We start from the raw sequence: 26985 nt of genomic DNA on the forward strand, positions 1-26985 counted from the left end.
TAACCATTAAAGATTCAAAGTTGAGCGTATGGTTTCTTCTTAAGGTAGAGCGGGTATAAAGTTTAAAATGAAGGGATAGGCTTTAAAACAACTGAGCTTATATTTTCATATAGACCAAACATTAACACTATTGCATCAGTCTCTTTTTGTCACTGTCTGTGCTTGAATCATAAGTTTATGAATATGTACCTTTTATGCCAACTGTGTATCCACGATGTCAGATGTCCCATGATTTCTCCATATGGAGGGAACAGGGGACAAAGTGTGGCCACTATGGTTACACAGGTTTATAATGTTTAGCCATATAATTAAAAACAAGTCATATCTTGCCATAACTCTCAACTCTCCAAAATTTTGCAGAATGTCCAGATTTGCTGTTCCTTATTACATTTGTGGTTTACTGGCAAATCATTGAGGAGTGAAGTCATTAAATAATGACAAAAGTGAGTTTCAGACTTCATTTCCTTCAGAAAATTATGTAAAATGCAAAACCTGTTATTCTAACAACTTCCAACAGCAACAATAAAAATGTGTTCTTGAATTTGCCCCCCCCCCCAATATGTTGGGCTTTGTTCAGAATTATTGTGCTACGAGTTTGATGGGCATGTGTCTAGTCATACCAGGGATTTTATCATCCAACTATGCAACTCTTACAACTGAAGCATATTACATAAAGTACAACCAGTTACATCCCCTTTGGCAAAAACAAAGTGCCCACAAATTACCACATAGGTGGTAATCTATTAAGTACAGAAAACGTAATTAGGGACCTGGGGACCCAAGTTGATAGCAATCTCTCATTTGACAACCACGTGGCCAAAGTGGTTAGAAGAACATTTTATATAGCCCACCTAATCATGAAGGGATTCACATCTAGATCAGGGGAGGTCATCGTGCCTCTTTACTCATCCCTCATCAGGCCCATAATTGAGTACAATGCCCCTTTTGGGATGTACCTTACCAGACACCTGCAGCAACTGGAAAGACCCCAAAAGTACCTCACCAAGAGGATCAAAGGGCTCAAACAGATGCCATATGCTGCCCGGTTAAAGAAACTCCAGCTCTACTCAGTGGCATACCGCCTGCTCAGAGGCGATCTGTGCCTGACGATAAAGCCATGTCCAACCCGAATTAATGGACATGCTGCACCTCAAAAATCCAAATCCCATCGAGCTACGCTCGAGAGACTTGAACCTCAGCACTGAAATAAATAGGACATGCTGGAGGGACAGATTCATAACCCAGAGGCTCCCTTCACTCTGGAATAAAATCCCAGTCCAGGTTAGGCAGAGTCCCTCATTGACTCTCTTCAAGAGGAATCTTGATGAGTGGATTGGAGATCTAGGTTTACCCCGGGTATCACTTCTGTGTCACTGTTAGACAGAGGCACAGTATACTAACCTCGAAAAAGGGCATAGCAAAATTAATTTAAAATGGGTGGCGAAAGCCAAACACACTCTGGCTAGGCTTATAAATGCCCTAGGGCAGAGAGCCTAGTATGAACCTATGAACATAAGGTTAAGAAGATTAAGTACAGTTAACCAACATAAGGTATCCTTTGCTGCTTATAGATCATCCCTCTTTTGAAAGTGTAGAGCAAAGAAATACATATACATAAACTGTTTAATTGACTTAAAGTTAGGCAGCACTGACCTGCCGAATATTTGATGAATTTTAATAAGGCATCCCCATGAATGTTCATTAAATATTCGTACACGTCATTGGCTGTTAGGCGGGGCTTGCGTGTGTGTGTGTGTGTGTGTGTGTGTGTGTGTGTGGGGGGGGGGGGGGGGGGGTACGGGGATTCACTTATGGAGGGGGGTAAAGTAATGCAACGCCACAACTTATTTGATATAATCATGTACTACATATATTCTGATGTTACTGCGTTGTTTTCTTTGACCAACTAGTCGTTGAAAATGTAGTCAAAGTCGAGGCTACATGCCTGTCAAATTAAAAATGTATGAAACCCGAAGCCGCTGATCAGTTTCATTACACAGACACACATATGGTACAAGTACGTGTACGTATAACAAATGTAAATAAAATATATGTACAGCCTTCTTGACTGAAAACAGAATCAATACACTGGTTCTCATTTATCAGTGCATTTCGCTGTTTTCCAAAGTCATTAGCACATGATTCCACAGTACTCTTTAACCAAACCGTTATCTTTTTGATCTGGATTATGCTTAAAATGTAAACATTCACAGCCAATAAACTATCAACCCTAAACACTCTGGTTAGATGACGCAGTAAAGAGTTCCTCTGCACGTTTGACAATCAGCTTCACAACCCAATTACCTGGAGTGAACCTGCCTCCTCTAAGGGGATGCCAGGGATCTGGATCAGTGGCTAGGAACAGACAGTCTGGGTTCCGCAGGTAAGCGCAAGCTTTTGCCAATTTCAAGAAACTGAAATTCTCATCGTATCCAACTAAGACTGCTTTTATCTCGGGGTCGAGGGGCAGATCAGCTACGGGTCCTTCCAGTGTTCCACCATTCTGCTCCGTAACATAATCGATATCTGCATTTTGAAGTTCCCCATGAACACCCTGGCCTCCTATCACATAAACCTTGCCCTGCAGCTGAGCAAATTCTTTCAGGTAAAGAGCAGAACAGTAAGAAGAACTAAATATTTCATCCTGCCGCACACCAGTGAAACCTAACCGGGTGAATTTCTGCAACACTTGATCTTTGGACCTAGTGCAATTGTTGGTGACAAAGAAAACTCCTTTGCCTTCATTCCGCAACTGTTCAATCACCTCTGGCGCTCCGGGCACTGCGGTCTCGCCGTTCCATATAACACCATCACAATCAAAAAGCACCGTCTCTGTGGCTGCTAAAACCTCCCTCACCAACGCACCCTGCAGCCTTTTGCAACCCCTGCTTACTGTATTCGCAGCCATGCTGGACATTCCCGGGAAAATTACGTCACCTCAGCGAAGGAAAGCCAATACCCATTGCTGGCTTCTGACGTTTCAAGTTGCCAATCAAATAAGAAGCTCAGATAATGAGGCGGGACAATGAATGGAAAGGTGTGGGTAATCTAACTGTCTTTACCTCTGGCCCCGGAGTATAACAGGTTGTCAACAAATTGCAAAAAAGTAAATACCGTATGTATCTGTCATGTGGAGTGGAAGTTATACTTAAATATATAGGTTCGTACTTTCATGCCTAGTCTGCCTTAAAGGAGGCCGTCGAGAAGCCCAGTGAGCTTAGTGCTGAGCTTCGCGAATGATCTCCTTGGCTGCAGACTTTTTGTATAACTTCCACTCCAGATGACTGACACATGTCATATTGCTAGAGAAGACTATATAGACAGCCTATTCCGGAAATGTGAGACACACCGGGTGTTTCATAATTTAATGTTTCCCAGGAGTTTTCTTTACCACTGTTTCTTGTTAGGTAAAGGTATTCAAGTAGTGCTGGGTCATGCATTCATAGCACATAAGATTAAACAGAGATCACCCCTTGTGAGCCTGTATGATACTGAGCACAGGGATGGTGATTTTAGTCTATTAGTTAAGGGTGCTGCAATTTAAGATATTTTTAGTGAGGAAACAGTAGGGTTTCTTGAGTTGCTTTATATACTTAACAAGGTACAGCATAAAGGAGGGCATTATATTCATAAGGGAGGAATAAAGTTTGGACCCTTAATTTTTTTTTTTGGGGGGGGGGGGGATACCATGAAGGGTCCTTTCTGACTCAGTTACACAGCAATCTGTTTCACTATTTCTAGCATGTCGAAGGGTCAGTTGCTGGCATCCTCTCCTGTTCAGCTGGTGAATCCGGGAATCTTGAGGCAATGTTACAATTGCCTCATGTACACAGACAACCCTCTCCTCCTCCCAACAAATACAAATATATGCGAGAGATGCAACTATATAGCCAAACTGGAGGCTGAGCTCTCTCAATTCAGTACTGGCAAGACCAGTCAGGAGGAGAAGGTAACCACGCACACCACAAACCCAGTCTCACATAGAACTATCACAACTGCAAACCAAACACATAAACACACAAAAACATACTCGGAGGCGCTGATTAAAAATCTACCAAAACAACAGAGGCCTCCAAAGCAGACACCCAAGCAACCACCACCTCAAGACATAGCACATGCAACATATAGTTCACAAAGTCAGTGTGCTAAACAGTCACAGCCCTTAAGGCCAAACAACATGCCAGACACACTTGTAATAGGTGACTCCATAATCAGGCACACTGACGTCCCGCTCACCAGACTGAACAAGGAGAGGGTCACAGTAAGCTGTCTGTCGGGAGCTAGAATCCGCCACATAACACAAGCACTCAGGTCACTCCACAGCAAGTACAAGTATGACTCAGTCATTGTACATGCCGGTGTGAACGACCTGAGACGTACCTCCCTGGACTACATGAAAAGAGACATAGAGGAGCTCTCTGATTATGTAGCCCAGGCCGATATGACCCTGACCCTGAGCAGCATCTTACCCTCACCAAGAATGATGCCACAGTACAAAGACAAAATGATCATTTTTAACAATTGGCTTAATTACTGGTGTCATTCTAAGGGGATCCAGTGTCTGTCTGCTTGGGATGACATGCTTGACAAGCCACGCTGCTTAGCAAGGGATGGCTTGCACCTGTCACCCCTGGGATTGCGGATATTGGCCAAGGCTCTTGCCACCCCCATAGTGCCTTTTTTAGGCAAGGCTCAAATGACAAACCTACCTCCCTAGAAAACACAAGTGGAAAAAAACTAAGGGTAATGCTGCTCAATGCCAGAAGTCTAAACCTCAAGATGCACGCCCTCGAAGCCCTCCTCAGTATGGAGAACATTGATGTCTGTGCAGTGACTGAAACCTGGTTCAAGGCTCCTGAGAGCACCCCAGCACTATCAGGTTTTACCTCATATCATGCTTTCCGGCCCCAAAACTTGGACGAACCACAAAAGGAGGGGGAGTATCCATTTTCATCAAAGATACCCACACCTCCAGGTTAGTGGCAACGCACGAAGCATCAGAGACTATCCAGGTGCAACTAACCATAGGCAAAACTGCCTTACAGTTTGTAGCATGCTACAGACCACCCTCTCAAACTCAGGAACCCCACACAGCCTTCCTGAAGACACTGGAGAGTATGAATGTCTCTACAAATACCATCATTTTGGGAGACTTCAACTACCCAAACATAGACTGGGAACATTACTCAAGCCCCAGCACCCTAGCCCAAAGGTTCCTAGAATTCATAAACTCAAATGCAATGGAACAACTAGTCACCATTCCCACAAGAGGAGACAATATACTAGACCTGATCATCACAAACATGGGGACAAAATGCTCCACACTCGAAGTACATCCCTCTTTGGTAAGATCAGACCATAAATTAATCTCACTGTAAATCCACATCCCGCCCCCACCCCCTGCACAAAAGACCACAGTGAAGAACTTCTCAAAAGCAAACTTCACACTTCTTAAGACTGAAGTGGTAGCTTTCAAGGCCCCTGGGCCAGTGGAAACCACAACCCACACTGCTGAATCCTTTGCAAATGCCTTCTATGGGCACCTTCAAGAATGCATGGATCATGCAATCCCAAATAAAACCAAGACCCATTCCCCAAAGGCAGGCACCGGTCTGGTGGACCCCAGCCATAAACAAACTTTACAACAGGAGGAGGAAGCTACTACATGACAGAGCAAAATCCCTAAAAGGGAAGGCATCTGTGATCAGTACTAGCAAAAAACTACGATCACTCATAAAATCATCCAAGGCCAACTTTGAGAGAAAAATCGCAAAAGACACAAAAGACAATCACAAGGCCTTCTTTAGCTATGTTAGAAACCTGGGTGGAAACTCCCAGATATGCTCAGAGTTAGTCCAAAATGACACAAAATACACTGAACCCACTGACATTGCCAACATTCTGGCAGACAGGTTCAGTGCAAATTTCTCCCCCCCCCCCCCAAAGGAAGAAAAACTATCCCAGCAGAATGCAGCCTCCCTAACATCTCAGATGCCCAGGTGAGAGCCGCCCTCTCTAAAGCTAAAAACACAGCATCAATGGGACCGGATGGTGTCCCGGGCTGTGTGCTACATGAACTCCAAGAGGAACTAAACCCACACATAAGGCTGCTGTTTAATCTTAGCCTTACTACAGGATACGTACCCAAAGAGTGGCGTACAGCAACAGTGGTCCCACTTCACAAAGGCGGTGCTTCTACGGACCCTGGAAATTACCGCCCCATAAGCTTGACGATCCTGGTCTGCAAAGCTATGGAGAGGATCATTATGGAACTCATAAACAAAGACATTGGGGACCTACAGACATTGGATCCTACCCAATTTGGCTTTGTCAAGGGCAGATCCTGCCTTTTGAACTTGGTCGACTTTTTTGAAACAGTCACTAAGGCCATTGATGAGGGTAAGGCAGTTCACACAGCCTACCTTAACCTTGCAAAAGCCTTTGACACAATACCCCACTCGGGCATCATAGACAAACTCACCAGCTTAAATGTAAACCCATATGTCACAAGATGGGTTTCAATCTGGCTCAAGGACAGAACCCACAGGGTCAGAGTTGCTGGAGCTATGTCAGACTCTAAGCCAGTCACATGTTGTGTCCCACAGGGCTCAGTCCTGGGACCCCTCTTGTTCGGCATTTATTTTTTCCGAGGTACAGGCAAACATAGGAGGATTGTGGCTGACAAAGTTTGCAGATGACTGCAAACTGGGAGCCATAATTGATACTCCAGCGGACACAAACATCCTTCAGAGAGGCCTCATAGAAACGGATAATTGGTGCCAGAGCCATGGCCTTAAGCTGAACGCCGAAAAATGTATAGTCATACCCTTTGAGAAAAACAAGGTACCGACAAATTACCACATAGGCGGTAATCCATTAAGTACGGAAGAGGTAATCAGGGACCTAGGGACCCAGGTTGACAGTAACCTCTCATTTGACACTCACATTGCCAAAGTGGTTAGGAAGACCTTCTATATTGCCCACCTTATCATGAAGGGTTTCACATCTAGATCAAGAGAGGTCATTGTGCCCCTGTACTCTTCTCTTATCAGGCCAATGATTGAGTACAATGCCCCATTTGGGATGTATCTCACCCGACACCTGCAGCAGTTGGAAAGACCCCAAAAGTTCCTCACCAAGAGGATAAAGGGTCTTAAACATATGTCATATGCTGCCTGACTGAAAAAAACTCCAGCTCTATTCAGTCGCATACCACCTACTCAGAGGTGATCTGTGCCTGACGTACAAGGCCATGTCCAATCCTGAATTAATGGACATGCTCCACCTCAGAAAATCCAAATACATCAGAGCCACGAGAACAAGTGACTTAAACCTCAACACAGAAATAAATAGAACGTGCTGGAGGGACAGATTCATAACCCAGAGGCTCCCTACACTCTGGAACAGAATCCCAGTCCATGTTAGGCAGAGCCCCTCACTGACTCTATTCAAGAGAAATCTTGACGAGTGGATGGGAGATCGTAGGTTTACCCCGGGGGTCATCTCTGTGTCACTACTAGACAGAGGCATAGTAAACTAAACCCTAAAAGGGCGTAGTATTCTCATCCTAAGGGGTGGTGTAAGCCACATACACTCTGGCTAGGCTTATAAATGCCCTAGGGCAGATAGCCTAGTACGAACCTATGAACCTATAACAGAACCATTTTTGAGCCATGGAGGCATACCTCTCAACTCTACCTGATTTTGCAGATTGTCCCTGATCTTCTTGCCTGCCCCTTGTAAAATGTTTAATTTTCTGGTAAGTAACTCAGGGTCAAAGTCAGTCAATAATGCTAGGCATAAAATAAAATGTTTCATAATTCTTATTGTAAAAAATGTATATTGTTTTATTAACATTTTAAAGAAAATTAGAACAATAACTAAAAAAATGTCCCTAATTTTAGACTTTTGTCATCCCATTGTAACTGACTTTCTCCTGAATATTGAGCAAGGCAGTTGAGAAGTATACACAGTGGACAAAGGAGAGTTTGTTATTCCAGAGCTACCAAAGTCCTTGATGAATGTGAAAGATTAAAGATGAATGTTATCTATATACCTACACACATTAATCAGCTCAACGTCATTACAAGGGTTCCAGCAATCTTGTCCATTATCTAGTAGCTGATACAGTGAATGCCAGTCCTAAGCAGAGGAAACAGGATGTTACCATGCTGCTATGTAGCCACTGATAGCACACAAAGATGCCCCCCCCCCCCACTTAACTTGCTACAACAGAAGCAGGGGTTTAGAAACACTACCTGAGCAGACAAGAGACATACACTTCTGATGCAGCTTTGCAACAGGAAACAGCACTGGCGATATCAAAAGCATCATAGGTAAACATGTCCACAAGTGCAACATATGACTCTGTATCCACATTACATATGAAGCAGTGGGAGGCATGCAAAATGAATGGACCCTGACCAAAGTACAAACCCAAGCTCCTAGGATAGAATAGGACAGCACTATCAGACCATGTTGTCATAGATGAGCAATACAGACTTGTTCTGTAAGGTTATATTTTCCTTTTGTAGAAGGCTGTGAACAATTCGAATCACTATACATGTGAAGGATAGAGATATAAAATCTGTAAAGGATGAGCAATCACTATACCCAGACACAAAGGGGGAGGAACTGCTATGTATAGCAACATGTCAACATGTTCTTAACTCCCACCAAAGCACCTGTGATAGTGGCAGTGCAACATATGAAGGAAAGGGTTATGGCAGAAAAGGATCCCCTCCTCTCAAATAATCAAGGATGTCATCACAGCAGCAGGCACTGCTGTCCACCCACACTATGAACACAATATTGCCTATATTGGGCAGAATTGAAAGGATGTTACCACCATAATATCAGCAACCAAACTGGATGCAACTGCTGAACTCTACCCTCTAAAGGTACTTTCATTGTCTACACAGCGAATAGTCCCAAGCATACCTGTGTAGCTCTGCTACACTTAATGGAGATGCCACATTTCCCACTGAAGCTCCAGTGCACTCCAAGTTATATTCCTTCAATGGGTGCATAGGGACTGTTAGCAGCTCCAGGATAGCATCCCTTGTCTACTTTCTGATAGCTGAACTGAATGTTGACACCTTCAACAGGATGAGGACACTACTGCACTACTTGGCTACCAAAGAAGGATTGCAGCTGTCACCTGTGTATATTGTAACAAACTCTGGAAGAACAACTGTATGTGAAAGAGCTGGTATGTACAGTATTTTGTCTAGATATACAACCCCATGGTTGTCTTTGCCACCTGTGTCAAATTATGTTAGTTGCAGCTGACTATGGTTCCAATCCAGGTCTAGCCCCACAGCTCAATATGTTGACTGCCTTGGTCTTCCTACCATCTACTGAAATCTAAGATGTATTTCATATGGTTAATGCTTCCACTGCTGCCAAGGCTATTGCCATCCTGTAGCTGGGAGTATCTGTGGCTGGGGTGCTTTAGCAAATTAATATGTCTACTGCAGTATTCTCCATAACCCACTGGGATGTACATATCTTCATGGAACATAATTTTCCCTTGCAATCAGAATCAAGTTACGTGCTGGCATAGGCACTTCTGTGTGTCGTTGAGGCACCCTCATGTTACTTTGAAACAGGTTATATCTATACAACACATGGAACAGAGCATAACAGATAAGAGACATAAAGTTCACATTTGGGGAAATAGCTTCATGCAATAGAGGAGAAGCTTTCATGTGAAGGACCATTAACTGCAAGACATTATTTCCAGATGTCAGGCATACCAAAGCTGTTTAGAGTTCCTCTGTAGTATGGCACATCATAAAACACTACAGTATATAAATACACACTTTATCCCTTCTCTGCCTTCATTAATAGTCTGACCCTGTGTCTTTGCATTTCCCTGTATTTTAATATTTAAACACATTTGTGGTGGACTAGCAGCTTGCCAGAAACCTTTGTCAGTCAGCAACAATCCTACACCATGTGCACACCACTCCTTTAGTGATGTAGGATGTCAGCATTTCTGTTCCCACTATAAGAAAAGTTTCTGTGACAGCCACTGCCAATGCATTCAGTGGGATATCATCTCAGCCAGTCACCTCTATTGCAAGTTTGCCCCTACATCTTGGACTTCACTATCCCTACAATTGTTAGAAAAAACAGAAAATTTGGTACATTCAAAAAGAATCTAATCCAGCTCCTTACAAATGTGTACAACTGTTGTTTTGGCAGTGGCTAGAAATCTAACAAATGGTAACATGCATAAGCTGGCACATTCAAACACTGAGCTGTTGTTCCTGTATCTCAATGTTTGAAAAAAGTTTTAGCTGCCAATGAGACCAGGGGGTCCCATTCAGAAACTCGAGTTTTCAGAAACTTGAAATTCATATTGTCGAGACAATATGATCGAGTTTACGAAAACTCAAAGCTTTTGAATGGAGATTGTGGAAGAGTGTGGATTGGGGAATTAACCCTTTTTCCCCAATGCAGTGCAATCTCAGAGCTGGTATATATAAAATGCAAGGGGTGTGGGAGGGTGCAGGGGGGCTTGCCCCCCAGCAAAAACATAAAAAAGGTAGATTTCTGTTGTTTTTTGAAGTTCGAGTTTTCAGAAACTCATTATATTGTCTCAACAATATGAATTTCAAGTTTTTGAAAACTCAAGCTTCTGACATTGACCCACCCAGGGCCATGACTGAAAGTAGTCATTTTATAAGCCCATCTACCTGCTCAACAGAATGAATGAATGAATGAATGAATGAATGAATGAATGAATGAATGAATGAATAAGTTTGTCACAGTGTTTTGGATTTCATCAAGAAATCAGATGGCTATATCATATGATTCCTCATTATAATGCTGTATCTCAAAGTAGTTTGCACAACTGATAAAGTTCAACCACAGATATGAAACAAAGAGAAAGCTAAAATTTATACCATATTAAATAAATATAAATGCGGTAGCATTGTTACCTCACAGCAAGAGGTTCTCCTGTTTGATTCTCGGCTGGAGTGCGGGGAGTGCCTTCTGTGTGGAGTTTGCATTCTCCCCACGGATCGAGTGGCGTTCCAAAAGACATGCGTGAATGGGCGTGCCTTCGTTGAAGGTTGGGCATCGAGCTGGGAACTTGGCACCATGAAAATCTACTGCCAATCATTAGCGGACCGGAGTTCCACTGTGGCGACCCCTAACCAGGAAAAGCCAAAAGACGACAACAACATTAAATAAATATAAATAAGCAACACAAATTACAAGCTAGGTAAAATACTAACCTTCAAATAAAAAAAATGAAATACAATAGTTAGCAGTGGTACCACATTATCTCGGCTTTATCCTAATGTTGGCTCTCAAATCACTTTTCAAAATGCATCAAATTCCATTACAGATGTGAAACCAAGAAAAAAACAACCATTGAACTTTATAATAAATAAGTCCTAATGTACTAAGCTAAATAAAACCCTATAAATAATAATAACCTAGAAATGATGCCAGCAATAAACAGTGATAAATAATTATGTATAACTGCTTTAACTATGGGAATACTCTCCCTGACTACAACAAATAAGCATGCATTTTATATGTCTTTGGATGAACATGTCTGCACTACCAAAGCACAACTATAAAGGCTATTAACTGACTGCTGTGTGGGTGGAGCACACAACGAATGTCAACCGGATATAGTGTGGATGGAGTGGGTAAGCAAACCACACTACAAATGTCATTATCTGTACATAATATGCATGAAGTGGGTAAGCAAACCGCACTACAAATGTCATTAACTGAATATAGTGTGGATGGACAAGGTAAGCAAACTGCACTACAAATGTCATTAACTAGATATAGTGTGGATGGAGTAGGTAAGCAAACCACACTACAAATGCCATTAACTGGATATAATGTTGATGAAATGAGTAAGCAAACCACACTACAAATGCCATTAACTGGATATAGTGTGGTTGGAGTGGGTAAGCAAACCACACTACAAATGCCATTAACTGGATATAGTGTGGTAGGAGTGGGTAAGCTAACCACACTACAAATGCCATTAACTGGATATAATGTTGATGAAGTGGGTAAGCAAACCACACTACAAATGCCATTAACTGGATATAGTGTGGTTGGAGTGAGTACGCTAACCACACTACAAATGCCATTAACTGGATATAGTGTGGTTGGAGTGGGTAAGCTAACCACACTACAAATGCCATTAACTGGATATAGTGTTGATGAAGTGGGTAAGCAAACCACACTACAAATGCCATCAACTGGATATAGTGTGGTTGAAGTGGGTAAGCTAATCACACTACAAATGCCATTAACTGGATATAGTGTGCATAGAGTGGGTAAGCAAACCACACTACAAATGTCATTAACTGGATATAGTGTGGATGGAGTGGGTAAGCAAACAACACTACAAATGTCATTAACTTGATATAGAGTGGATGGAGGGGGTACGCTAACCACACTACAAATGCCATTAACTGGATATAGTGTTGAAGAAGTGGGTAAGCAAACCACACTACAAATGCCATTAACTGGATAAAGTGTGGATGGATTGGGTAAGCTAACCACACTACAAATGTCATAACAGGGATACAGTGTGAATGGAGTTGGTTAGCAAACTACACTACAAATGCCATGAACTGGTTATAGTAGGGTTGTGGGACAGGTATGCTGCAAACTCTGCATCATATTTAATACTAATCTACTTTCTTCAGCACAACAGTCATCCCTCAATATCCCCTTTCTCTACTCTACATGTCACATCTTCTTCTACATGCATAACATTCTATCTTTCTGTAAAATTATGACTTAATAACTAAATATGCATTGTAAATGGTGAGGTTACCAAAACTGTTTTATCTGTTTCTCACTTTTGGATTCTTTCAGTTTAAAATGTTATGTCAGAGTGAATCGGGTTTGCAAATCATTGATTATTTAGATTACTTAATAATTCAATCTGTTAATATCCTAGTCAGATAAGTACATTTTAACTTTCACACTACATCTCCTTAATTTTTGCTGGTGTGTATCTCACCAAACCTCCACTGAGAATTGATTATGCCCATTTGAACTACCCTGCTATCAATGAAAAATTAATAATAATAAATACAAAATTCTTAATTGCAGTATCCAAATCTCACTAGTAGCATGACAAGCCATACCAAAGTGCAACATGGAGTAAAGAGAGGACACTCACTAGGTGGATAGAAAAAAGTTGGGGAACCTGTCTGAGCTAAGAAAGATGTAGAAAGGAAAAAAAAGACTGTAGAAAGAATACAGGGAAAAGTTAGTCAGCAGACAGCAGTCATACGATGTGGATACACACACACACACACACACACACACACACACACACACACACACACACACACACACACACACACACACACACACACAGTGCAAGTAAACCTTGACATTAAGAGATAATCAATGAGACGCTAGGGAAAAAATGTGATAATAATGCCATGAGTACCTGCTAGCTTGGCTCACTACCCTTGATTCTTACCTGACTAGAAACTGGGAAACTCAAACAAAAGACACAGATCACCACTGAGACATCTTGCTGGTCACCATATAGTCCAGTTTCTTCAGTCTTTCTCCTGTTCTTACTGTGCTCAGTACAGTGCATGCATGACAGAAGGAAAAAAGTCTGTAATGGCTGTAGAGACTCAGATCCTTCAATCTACCTAAATATCCAACTAGATATCAAATTCCCACTTTTCAGCACAAAATGATATGACTTTTTTGTATCCTATCTCTATCTATCTATGTATCTGTACATCTTCCTTTTCCGTGCAGCTCTAAGAAGTATGCTCGTGTACTGAATATTAGCAGTGTTTCTACTATGCCTGTCCCCCTGCTACATCATTTCATGCTTCTCTCACAACCCAGTTCTATTCTCACATAAAAAATGAAAGATTTACTCAGCATTTCCTCCGCACTGCTGCAGACTTATTCAACATACAGATTATGTATTTCAAAAAATTTATTTATTTAACTATATCAAAAAATATTTTAATGCCCAAAAAGTCCACTTTCCAACATCTAAAACTACAAGCTATCAAAACCTATATAAAATCTACTTTGACAGTTCCACAAAATGTATACAGACAAATTTTTACAACCATTGCCCTTCAAACCTCTGGGGATATACACCCTGACCCTAGTACTACAAACAGAATTTCTGACATCCCCTCCCCATGTTGCAAAAACTCACCCCTCTCCCTCTCTCTCTCTTCTTCAACCAATTCCATGCTTTCATTTTATAGTGTCAATATTTGTACCATTTCAAGTAAAATTCCTACATTTCATACCTAGGTAGCTATTGATTCCCCAGATATTATTGCTATCTCTAAAATATGCCTCAGACCAGAAATTAAGGCAATGCCCCCCCCCGTTAAAACATCACAAGAGCTGACCACACTATCAAAAGAGGTGGGGGGTTATCTATACTGTACTCGTCCCGGATACAGATGATGCCCTCCCTACATGATGTACTCAATTTCTAAAACGCAGAAATCCTAGTCTGTTTCTTGAAACAAAATCACACAAACTCTCTCTAACTTGTTACACTCTATATTCCTCCTAACAATCTTTCCACCATCAAAGACATCCTTTCCTGGACAGTAACTAACATTACTCAACAAACAATTATCTTCAGTAACTTCAGTAATGGCTATAATATTACATTTATATATATTTTTTAAAAGAAACATCTTTATTAAATTATCATGGATGACATAGACAATCTTACATTTATATAAATGAAAATATACCATACCAATATAATCTCAATTGCAAAAATTATACATTATAAACCATGCAGACACAACTGTAGTTGTAAACATTATACATCACTTATATTATATCCAGTCTTGTCAGTCAACTGTTAAATAGCTCATTCAATTCCTGCCTTCTTTTAAACCTCATTCTTCCTTTGCATAGTTACTATCTTTGCTACTTCTAGTAAAGGTGGTTAAGTTTTTGATTTCCATTTTCTAGTAATTGCTTTTTTGGCAGCCATCATAATTAGACTCAGCAAGGCCTTACTATGTCTAGGGAGTTCCGATTCTGTATCATAACTCAAATAAAAGGCCAGATGATGAGATTGTCCTGTTTAATCAGTGACAATACCATCTTTTTGAAGGAAATATATATACTGATAGGAATGTTCATTGAAAGAGGGTATCCAATAAGATTGTTGGTAAAAATAAAAAGAGAAGTAATGGCCAAGAGAAATATTTCTTTTATCCCAATATTAAGAGCAGCTAGTAGTCAGTTCCAAACAACAGTGAGGGAAGGAGACAGGGATAGAATGGTTTTACGTTATAATACTCAGGCACCTAATTTATGTTCCATTGTTTACAGATGTTGGGAGATGTGTATTGAACAAGGAACTAAAGAGAAATTGGAAGTAAAATCCCAAATTGTTTATAGTAGGGGTAGAAAATCAAGAATGTTTTGGAAAGTCACCCCAAAAGTGGAATGCAAAGTGAATATAAATCTGCTATGCTTAAATGTGGTGCTTGTAGACGTTGTAAATTTATCAACGATGGACCCTATGTCAGTGTCAGTGATCACAGATTTTCCATTAAATGCCCAGGTAGATGCAACTGTAATACATCTATGTTAGTCTATCTTGCCACTTGCACATCTTGTCCAGCATTCTATGTTGGAAAGACTGTGTGTAGGCTTAGAGACAGAATATGTGAGCATCTCAGGGCAATTAAAAAAGGGACCCACACAATGCCTTATATAAAACGTGACAACTTTAAGAGATTCATCTTTTTTGTGATCGATAAGGTAGTAACTAGTGAAAGGGGAGGTGATGCTGAATTAGAAGTGGAGGCTAGGGAAATGAAATGGCAAATTAAGTTGAATGCCACTGTAACACCAGGGCTCAATGACAATATTTCCTTGGCGCCTATTTTGAAACAAAGAGCTAGCAAAATATAGGCAACCAAGGATTATTAGGCCACAATATTTATAACCATGTTTATTTATTCACTTATTTTTCAACCATTGTTTCAACACTTATTATATATAGTATATAATATATACATAAAATCATATATTTTGTATAAATATATTTTCGCAATCTTTTCCAGTATTTACTATGCACAATATAAAGAGTTAAATAAGTTTTTTAAACATGTTTAAGGTCACCTGTCTTAGACCAGTATTATTTATTTATTATTTATTTGTTTTATTTTACATTTCTTGACCGGGAGTAGTCCAACTGAGCAACAAATTGTACTTTTTCAGCAGAGTCCTGGGGAGAAAAGCTCCAGAGAACAATTTTAAACTACAACAATATATTAATTAAACAATACAGTAAAAATGAATACAGAGGGAAAAGTAAAAAAAAAAAAAAAAAAAACAGATATTACGGAGATATTTTGTTTGAATTTACACATTTGAACAGTTATCAAGTATTTACTAATCAATAGAAATGCAGTTGATGTATATAAAAGGACATTCAATAATCTTTGTATTTTTCAGAGATAGGATGCTATAGATCAGAGTTATGAAGGACATATATAAGGATGAGCAGCTGAAGTTAAAGTATTTAGGAGTCTGAGGTTTGCCAGAGTTCAGGTAGACAGTACAGCAGGAATAAAAGTGCTGAGAGGTATAGTAGTAAAAAGTTAATAGGGATGGTCAGACATCAGTTCATGATGGATGAGTACAGTGGCGGGACTTGAGTGTTTTCAGGTGTTCTTTGGCAGCTGCTTTGAATTGTTTTGATTTATTTATTAATCTTATTTGAAGTGCTAGCTTATTCCATACTATGGTAGGATTGTAACTATATAGGTTGCTTCCTATTTTTGTCCTAGGTTTATAGATAAATAGTAAGTCCTGGTCTGAGTACTATTAGTTTAATAGATGTGCAGTTCCATGAGTTTGCAAATATTAACATATTTGTTTAAATATGCAAATTAATTTTAAATTTTTATTCATGCCAGAATGTGACTGCAGTGGTGGTGCTGCGGTAGCGTTGCCGCCTCACAGTAAGACGTTATCCTGTCTGATTCTCAGCTAGAGAAGTATGTGTGGAGACATGCGTGAATGGGTGTACCTTCGTTGAAGGTTGTGCGTCAGGGCCGGCAACTCAGCACGTAAAAATCTACTGCCAATCATTAGCAAACCGGAGTTCCACTGTGGCGACCCCTAACCGGGAAAAGCCGAAAGACAACACACACACACACACACACACACACACACACACACACACACATTCATGCTAGAATGTGATTGGTTGTGAAAATTGCCATGTGGAGTATTATTTGTAATTGGATTGTTGTTTCAAATGACTCTGATGAAGCCTGGTTTATGAGAAGGTGAAAGCACTCAGTTGTTTGAATTTTAAGTGTATTAAACAGTGAAATGCTTTGGAATGTGGTGTGTGATCATTTTTTTATTTTTTTAGTGGAGTTATTGTTGTTAATTTGCCTTTTGGCAAGTTTTGAGTTTTATTTTATTAAGTAGAGTATCCTGCCACGCAATGAAGCGGGTCCTGTGGTTTACCAGCAATGGAAGTTACCTCTCAAGTGTACCTCATTACGAGGAACGTACCTCATTTGGGGTCTTAAAAAGTTCATGTTCCTCAAAGTTCCTCAATGTTCCACATTGAAAGACCCTGTCACACATTCAGTGTTAGGAATTTTTTTAAGTGAAATCCATGGTAAATAGAAATGAATCATATTAATTCATTAAAAATCTTCTTTATAAGTAAAGCCAGCATATGTTAACCATCCTACGGCCTTCCTAGTTGAAGTTGTTAGTGAGCCATTAGTATGTGTTCCACATTTTGCCCATTTGTTCCACATTGTGAGGGCTAGTGTTCCTCATTTTGGAGATGGAAGGTTGAGAGCTAAGGGAAGCACATATTAGAGAATTAATTTTTTCAATGAAAAAATTGTCCTCTTTATTGATACAGGGAAGAACAGTAAATCGAACTGACAGTACTCTAACTAGTATTCAAGCTGAGTTATTTATGCTACATTCTCCTGTGTTGAACGAGAATATGGGTGTTTCTATGGCAACCAGTCCTAACCAGCAAAGTAGATATGACATCACAAACTGGTTTCAGGCACCGGAAATGAATTTTTCTGAAGGAGGATAGGAGAGGAAGGATATGCCTTCATTAAAAACTCAAATATCTAATTTTGAAAAGTAGTGTAAGAGGTATAGGTTCCTTCAGTTGGACAATGTGTTTCTGAGCAGGTCATTGGTACTAAAACAAGTCCCGAAGGGCTTAAGGTTCTAGAAATTGCCTTGTAGGGATCGAGACTGGGTCAACAGCATTTTGTGAGCTGGTTACTCTGTTGGACAAGGCAGGTTTGGAGATGTTGGACCTAATTCATAATAATCAGAGTACATTAAGTGTATTGCAAAGTGAAATTGCTACATTAAACCAGAGCATAGTAAATGACTTGTTTTTTGTTCAATATAATCAAAGTTACAATAAAGTTCTGTAGGATTTAAATACATTTGTTACAAATAGTATGGCCACAAAACTGCATAAATTAAATAGGGAAATAGCCAATTACAGAAATAATCAGGCATACCCTATAAACAACAGAGACAAAAGTATTAGTAATGCTGTTTATAGAAACAATAGGAGAAATGGCAATGGCCAATGAAATTCTTTTTCCAATGATGACAGTAATATCAGTGAAGTACATGATGAGGATGAGGCTTTTTTGGAGCAAGAGCCTCAGTTAAGGAGATCGGAATGGCTGAGAAGCCAAGTCAACAGGGGCTCGAGGAATCAGCAGAACAATGGACAGTACCACAGGAGACATTGGGCAGGAAGAGATGCAATTAACAACACTGGATATGTTTTATGGTGACTTTGAAAATAGTTTTGATGTAAATGAAATTGTTGATTTGGTTGATGTTGAATTAAATAATGTACTGAACGCAACAATTTTCCAGCATGTGAGGTAATCACAAACAGGGTTTTACCATATACAATTTCATTGATGTTGAAATACATGATGTGCATTTTGAACTACTTTAAAAGGGCATTTCTTTTGTCCCAGGTTTTAAATCTGACATTGCCGATGTATTGACAAGTTTAAAACTGTATGTAAGGCAGCTTAGCCTGAGATTGCATTTTAGTGGTCAGTTAAACATAAGTTTTAGGTCAAACAATTTACATCACAAAAATGTATTTTATTCTACCAAATAATTCTGAAACTGCATTGTTTGAGGAAAATGTGTGAATTAGAATTCAGGAAGGAAGTAAATACAAAAGATATGAAACAAGGGACTTTAACACAGGGTGAAAGAAAGGCCCTTATTGAACTGGCAAGGGATAAGAACACCAGGATTATGAAACCCGACAAGGGTGGAGGACTGGTGGTTATGGCCCAAATAGATTATGTTTCTAAGATGTTTGGCATACTAAATGATTCCTCCACTTACATCAGGGTTTCTAGGAATGAAGTCAATAGGGCTTATATGAGGATAGATTTTTTTTCCTGACAGATGCTTTATTTCAGAGTTTGATTGACCAAACTGATTTTAAATTTCTAATGGTAGAACATCCTGTGATACCACAAATGTTTGGAATTCCCAAGATCCACAAACATTTACAGGATCCACCCTTTAGACCAATAGTTGCTGTGAGGGATTCAAAGACAGAACCCCTTGCAGCATGGGTGGACAAATGGACAGGACCAGTGGTAAGGGAGACTGAGCATATTCTCAAAGACTCTTGGGATTGTCTAGAGAGATTGAAAACTGTGTCCAATGGGAGGGATCATTCTTTTTTTGACCAATGATGTTATTAATTTATTCTCTGTGATCCCACATTTAGAAGGATTAGAAATGTTTCAGGACAGTTTGTTGAAAAGTTATAAGGTAGACAGAGAAAAAAAAAGTTTTTCTAACAGAAATAATGGAGACAGTGCTTAAAAATAATTTTTTAGGTTTTGAGGGTGAATTGTTCCATCAGGTTTCGGGTATAGCGATGGGGGCCAAATGTGCCCCTGTGTTCGCCAACGTAGTACTTCTTGAATGAGAGAGAAAATTTGTGTTGCAATCAGTTTACATGGAGAAAATCAAATCTTACAATCGATTTTTGGATGATATACTCATTCTGTGGGAAGGTGATGAAGAAGAAGCTAGGGGCTTCATTGAATATTGAAATTCTACGACTACCTTCCTTAAATTTACAAGTAAATGGAAGGCCAATGAGATTGAGTTTCTTGATATCCATTTATCACAATGTGGAGATGACCTTAATAGTAATATTTATAGAAAACAGACCTATTCAAACACATTACTCCACTTCAACAGTTGCCACCCCAGCATCAAAGGAAAAGCATAATAAAAGGCCAGATTGTGAGATTGTCCCATTTAATAAGTGACAATACCATCTTTTTGAAGGAAATATATACACTGATAGGAATGTTCATTGAAAGAGGGTATCCATTAAGATTGTTGGTAAAATAAAAAGAAACGTAATGGCCAAGAGAAATACCTCTTTTACCCCAATATTAAGAGCAGCTAGTAGTCATTTCCAAACTACAGTGAGGAAAGGAGACAGGGATACAATGGTTTTACGTTATAATACTCAGGCACCTAATTTATGTTCCATTGTTTACAGATGTTGGGAGATGTGTATTGAACAAGGAAGTAAAGAGAAATTGGGTGTAAAATCCCAAATTGTTTATGGTAGGGGTAGAACTATCAAGAACGTTTTGGAAAGTCACCCCAAAAGTGGAATGCAAAGTGGATATAAATCTGCTATGCTTAAATGCGGTGCTTGTAGATATTGTAAATTTATTAACGATGGACCCTATGTCAGTGATTACAGTTTTTCAATTAAATGCCCAGGTAGATGCAACTGTAATACATCTATGTTAGTCTATCTTGCCGCTTGCACATCTTGTCCAACATTCTATGTTGGAAAGACTGTGTGTAGGCTTAGAGACAGAATATGTGAGCATCTCAGGGCAATTACAAATAGGGACCCACACAATGCTTTATATACGCACTGTGTAAAATATGACAACTTTAAGAGATTCATCTTTTTTGTGATTGATAAGGTGGTAACTAGTGAAAGGGGAGGTGACACTAAATTAGAAGTGGAGGCTAGGGAGATGAAATGGCAACTGAGGTTGAATGCCACTGTAACACCAGGGCTCAATGACAATATTTCCTTTGCGCCAATTTTGAAACAAAGCGCTAGCAAAATATAGGCAACCAAGGATTGTTATTCCACAATATTTATAACCATGTTTATTACGTATTCACTTATTTTTCAACTATTGTTTCGACACTTTTTATATATGGTATATAGTATATAATATATACATAAAAACATATATTTTGTATAAAGATATTTTCAAAGTCTTTTCCAATGTTTACTCTGCACAATATAAAGTGTTAAATACATTTTTTAAACAATATGTTTAAAGTCTCCTGTCTTAGACTAGTATTAGTTTAATAACTGTGTAGTTCCACAAGTTTGCAAATATTAACATATTTGTTTAAATGTGCAAATTAATTTTTACATTTTATTCATGCTAGGATGTGATTGGTTGTGAAAACTGCCAAGTGGGGTATATATTTGTAATTGGATAGTTTTTTTCAAATGACTCTGATGAGGCCTGGTTTATGAGAAGATGAAAGCGCTCGGTCATTTGAATTTTAAGTGTATTAAACAGTGAAACACTTTGGAACGTGGTGTGTGATCACTTTTTTATTTTTTAGTGGAGTTATTTTGTTAATTTGCCTGTTGGCAAGTTTTGAGTTTTATTTTACCTCCTAAAATCTAATAATGTAATAATAATAATACACAAAACTATGTACATCTTCAAATACTAAAGTTTACCTTGCCAGATAGACTTGAGCTAACCTAAAAGAAAGGTTATCCATGCTAAGACACATGGTATAGCCTGTGGTTCTATTAATTGCTGTCTGCTTTTGTTTTATATTTATAGCTCTCTCAGCTGGGAAAACACTTGAATGTTTTCAGAAGACATTTTCTCCAAGCCAATTCTCATTATTAGTTTGCCTGCTAGAGACATGAGAACCAGACACAAAACAGTTTATTAGAAAAAGAGCAGTATAATATTCAATAATGTTTTTCATTTACTTGCTCTGTCAGAAAATGTGTTACTAGATTAAGGTAATGGCCTTAAGCCAGTCATTCCCCTATGCAATAATGAAAAAAGCTCACATTTTTTGATATGCTCTTTTTACCATATCTTTTTCTTACATTGCATTGCCTACATTTCTTAAAACTGAACGAGGAGAAAGAGAGAAGAAGGGAGAAAGAATCAAAAAGACAAAAAAGGAACACATATTTACATTAGTATCCTCATTACAATTAAAATAACTGAAAAACTTTACTTTATAACATGCAAAAAAAATCATGCACCATTGAAATATTACTATTAAGAAAAAATGTTTTATTTACTGTTGACTTTCTCCCTCATCTTCCTCTCTCCTGAGTATTTTTCTGATCATTAATGACATGAAGTTTTGCATATGCTTTATAGTCCTGTACATGTTTAACAACGTCCAAAAAGTCTAATATTTCCAGATTTTCTTGTTCTGTCATGTATGCTTATTGCTTTGTAATCCCACATTTGTCAGTTTCCAAGTTACTGATTTAATTCTCCAAATGTTAATTACATGAATGTTACTATTAAGAAAAACATTGCTTTACTTACAGTTGACGTTCTCCCTCCTCTTCCTCTCGTATTTTTCTGAACATTAATGTCATGAAGTAGGGCATATGCTTTAGAGTCCCCTACAAGTTTTACAAAGTCCACGAAAGTCCAGTATATCCAGATTATATTCTATTTCTGTTCATCTCCTTTTCCCAAACCATGTCTCTGCTTCATTTCCAATGTACTCTCAATTCGTCTAGTCAACTCATGCTTTTCTCCCCCTCTTAAGCATTTTCCCTTGAAACACTGGAAAAGGTTTCACTGGCACAGTCTCTCAGTGGTATTTATTACCAGAAGAAGAAGCAGAATCTTTTTCTGTTTCACAGCTCACTTTTTGTTGGACAAACTTTTGTATTTCTTCCTTAGCATGTACTTAATCAAAAATGATTTTGTTCCTCTAGGGAAAAATATTTTGAAGATAGCTGGGTACAGCAGTTTGAATCTCACACCTGCTTCTCAACATTCCCTGAATAATGGGATAAATGTACTCCTCTTCTGCCTGGTGTACAATGAGTAGTCATTCTCCACAAACACGCCGCTGTCTCCCACTTTCATTTAACAATTCCTGCTGTGGAATATCAGTCCATTTGCTTATTTGGGCTTTCATAAAATTAATACAGTCTGTTCCTTCCAGCTTCTCAGGTACATCATTAAATCTCAGATTTTCCCTACACACTCTGTCCTATAATTCTTTTAGTTTTTGAAGCATCTCTTCTTGTGCAATCATATATTCAGCCAGCCTTTTCTTCATTTCAACCTCTGAGGTTTTCAGTTTTATCATCTTTTCTGAATATCTGTTTAAACCTTCTTCCATTTTTCCAGCCTTTTATTGTTTGAGTTGATATATTCCATCAGTGTTTCATTTATATTAATCAAGTCTGTGTGCAGTTGCCTTATACTTTCCTCTAGGTTACTGGAAGTCATGTCTGGAGCTTGCACTGCTTTTTGCTGAATAGCTACAGTACTTTTCAGAGTCAGTTTTTTGTCATATTTTGTAGTTGATGTTACTTCAGGTCCTCTGTATTTCTTTTTTACTGGCATCCAGGCAGAGAATGTACTAGTCAGTTACTGAAATTTACCCAGAAATCTAGGTTCACAGGCTTTCTCTGCTAAATTTCTATTTTCACACTGGAAGAGCTAGAATTAAGCTGTTACTCAATGTGCAGCCATCTTGGAAGTCCAACCCTCACTTAGCTTGAACTGAGCTGATTTCAAAACCGTAATATTAGTAATGAAACCTCCTCCCCAATTCCAATAAACATATTTGGATTTACAAAGCAAGTCAGGTCTTCTTATAGATAGAATAAATCTATCAACAAGTACACCATCCTTGACTGGATCTTAACTAGTATCTTGACAAAATAACAGAATCATGTATCCTCCCAGATTCCTTAAGTAACCAACATCCTACACTGCAGGAAACTCCTGGTGTTCTGGCTGCAGCGTGATCCTCAAACAATCTGGAAATATATTGCTGATTGATAAGTATATTTATTGGCATTTTAACCTTTCAGAGTTCTGCATTGTCTTAATTCTGCCTGACCGAATTATTTTATATATTTTCTGGCATTGTTTTCTGTTTCTTATCTGTCCTGAAACTGCTTCCCCCTATTACTGTGGTGAAGTTTATAAAACTGGTCTAACAGCTTTTGTGTTATCTGATTGCTTCAAGGCTTGCTGATTTAAAAATAGTTTCTGTTTGTAAATTCCTGCATACCCTTTTGGAAACTCCTGGTGTTCTGGCTGCAGTGTGATTCTCAAACAATCTGGAATATATCGCTGATTGATAAGTATATTTCTTGGCATTTTAACCTTTCAGAGTTCTGCATTGTCTTAATTTTGCCTGACTGAATTATTTTATATATTTTCTGGCATTGTTTCTGTTTCTCCTGAAACTGTCCCCCCACCCTATTCTTGTGGTGTTGTTATAGTTGGTGGCTTTGCAGTTGCTGACCCCTACTGTAAATTTGGTTTGGGACCCCTCCCAGTCTGGTGTTCACTCTACTTAATACAGAGAGAACATTTGAAAAGGCCAACCCACTTAGGATCTTAACCTCAAACTTTTCTTCTGCTCCTTTTTCCTCACTCCTTGCACTTTACTAAAAAATAATTGCACTTTATTTTGCTTTTGCCTCTTCTTAAAAGTACTCAATTGTATTTATTCTGCTCCATTTATTACTGCTTGGTAGTAGCCTGATGAAATTGTAACTGTTACTCTAAGCCTTTTGGTTTAAGCACTTGGGCTCCAGACCAGTTGTTTTACATTAAGAAGGTTTGTGGTCTGCACTGTTGTGGCAGGACACGTAGCTTACATTTTTCTAAGTTGGAAATTGCTGATTGAAGGCTCAGTGTCTATTATTCTAAAAAGTGTATTAGTTCTGGTTAAGCACTTGGGCTTCAGGCCAGTTATTTTTCATTAAGAAGGTTTGTGGTCTGCACTCTTGTGGGAGGAGAGGCTAGATTCTGTCATTTTGAGCTGGGAATTTCTGGTTAAAGGCTTATTGTGCCTGCTTATTTGAACTGTTTCTTTCTGAAATTGGTGTGCCTTGGTTGCTGTAGCATAGACTAGATTCAGGCATCCTGAATCTAGTTTTGTTTGTATAACTTGAGCACTAATCCAGGCCATCTCTTTTGGAGAATGTTCCCCTGCACCCTAGTGGCAGGAGTTTGCAGTTAGAACTTGTCTGATCAAAGACTGCTGGAACTGGGCTCAGTTTTTAGCTTTTTGTTGGTTATTTAGTTAATTTGTTTAAATCAGTTTGCTCATTTGCTACTGTTATAGTAAAAAAAAAATACACTTTATGCATCGCAGACTTAGCTAGGGTTAAACTATTCCCGGTGCCATAAAGTCTGCTCTTCAAATTGTCCCTTAGAACTAGCCAGTTTTATAGTTTTAGCACTAAAATCTGTTTCTCTGAGCTCAGCACTTGTTCAGAACTTGTTGTAAGCACTACATAAGCTACAAATTACTACAGCACTCAACTTTCCTCACTTGTCTAGAGGAAAACAGTTTTTAGTACTTACTAAATAAGCACATATCCAGGCATGTCTAAGGGCCAGCTCCTGCCATTTTCTCCTGTCTACCTGACGAATCTGGGCATCTTGGGGCAATGCAGCAATTGCCTCATGTACACAGACAACCCTCTCCTCCTACCACCCAACACTACAACCTGTGAGAGATGTACTTATATAGCCAAACTGGAAGCAAAGCACTCGTCACCCAAGACTGGACAAACAGTCAAGAGGAGAAGGTAAACACTTGCACCACACCACACTCATCACATAGTCCCTCAAAACCTACACCATGAAAACACACACATAGAAACACGAAACACACACTGACATTCACGGAGGCTCTCAATAAAAATCTGCTCAAGCAACAGAGACCTCCAAAGCAGAAATGCAAGCAACCTCCAGCCCCCAACACAGTCCAAATGACACACAGTCCACAAACTCAGTGTGCCACTCAACCACAGCCCATAAGGCACAACAATGTACCCAACACTCTAGTCATAGGTGACTCTATAGTCAGGCACACTGATGTTCCACTCACCAGGCTAAACAAGGAGAAAGTTACTGTTAGCTGCCTGTCGGGTGCCAGGATCCACCACATAATGCACCCACTCAGGCCATTCCACAACAAGTACAAATATGACTCTGTTATTGTCCATGTTGGTGTGAATGACCTGAGACATACCTCCCTGGACTACATGAAAAGAGACATGGAGCAGCTCTCTGATCCTGTAGCCCAAGCAGGTATGACCCTAGCCCTGAGTAGCATCCCACCATCACCCAGAATGATACCACAGTACAAGGACAAAATGATTGACTTCAACAATTGGCTAATCTTCTGGTGTCATTCTAAGGGAATCCAGTATCTGTCTACCTGGGATGACATGATCGACAGACCATGATGCTTTGCCAGAGATGGCCTGCACCTGTCGGCCTTGGGATTCTGGATACTGGCTAAGGATCTCGCCACCCCTATAGTGCCTTTTTTAGGCAATGTTCAAATGACAAATTCACCACCTTAACAGGTACAAGCAAGCAAAATCTAAGGGTAATACTACTCAATGCTAGAAGTCTAAACCTCAAAATGCATTCGCTCAAGGCACTCCTTAAAATGGAGAACATCGACATCTGTGCAGTGACAGAGACCTGGTTCAAGGCTCCAGAGAGCACCCCTGCATTACCAGGCTATAATTCATACCACACCTTTCGGCCACCTAACCTGGACTGAAACACTAAAGGCGGAGGCGTGTCCATATTCATTAAGGATATCCACACCTCCGGGCTAGTTGCTCAGCATAAT

At 39.4% G+C, this 26985-nt stretch overlaps 1 protein-coding gene across 1 annotated transcript in view; it reads right to left on the minus strand.

Annotated features, from left to right (window-relative positions):
• LOC122794676 (pyridoxal phosphatase) overlaps positions 1 to 2937 on the minus strand; it is a 146223-nt gene extending 143286 nt beyond the window's left edge. Inside the window, exon 1 of the mRNA XM_044063305.1 lies at positions 2305 to 2937. Within this exon, the coding sequence (XP_043919240.1) occupies positions 2305 to 2917 (613 nt within the window). The 5' untranslated portion in view covers positions 2918 to 2937. The remainder of the gene's footprint in view (positions 1 to 2304) is intronic.
• Between the last annotated feature and the right edge of the window lie 24048 nt (positions 2938 to 26985).

Source organism: Protopterus annectens, chromosome 1.part0 (genome assembly GCF_019279795.1).
Source record: "Protopterus annectens isolate FY-2018-M chromosome 1.part0, PAN1.0, whole genome shotgun sequence".
Classification (NCBI taxonomy): Eukaryota; Metazoa; Chordata; order Ceratodontiformes; family Protopteridae; genus Protopterus; species Protopterus annectens.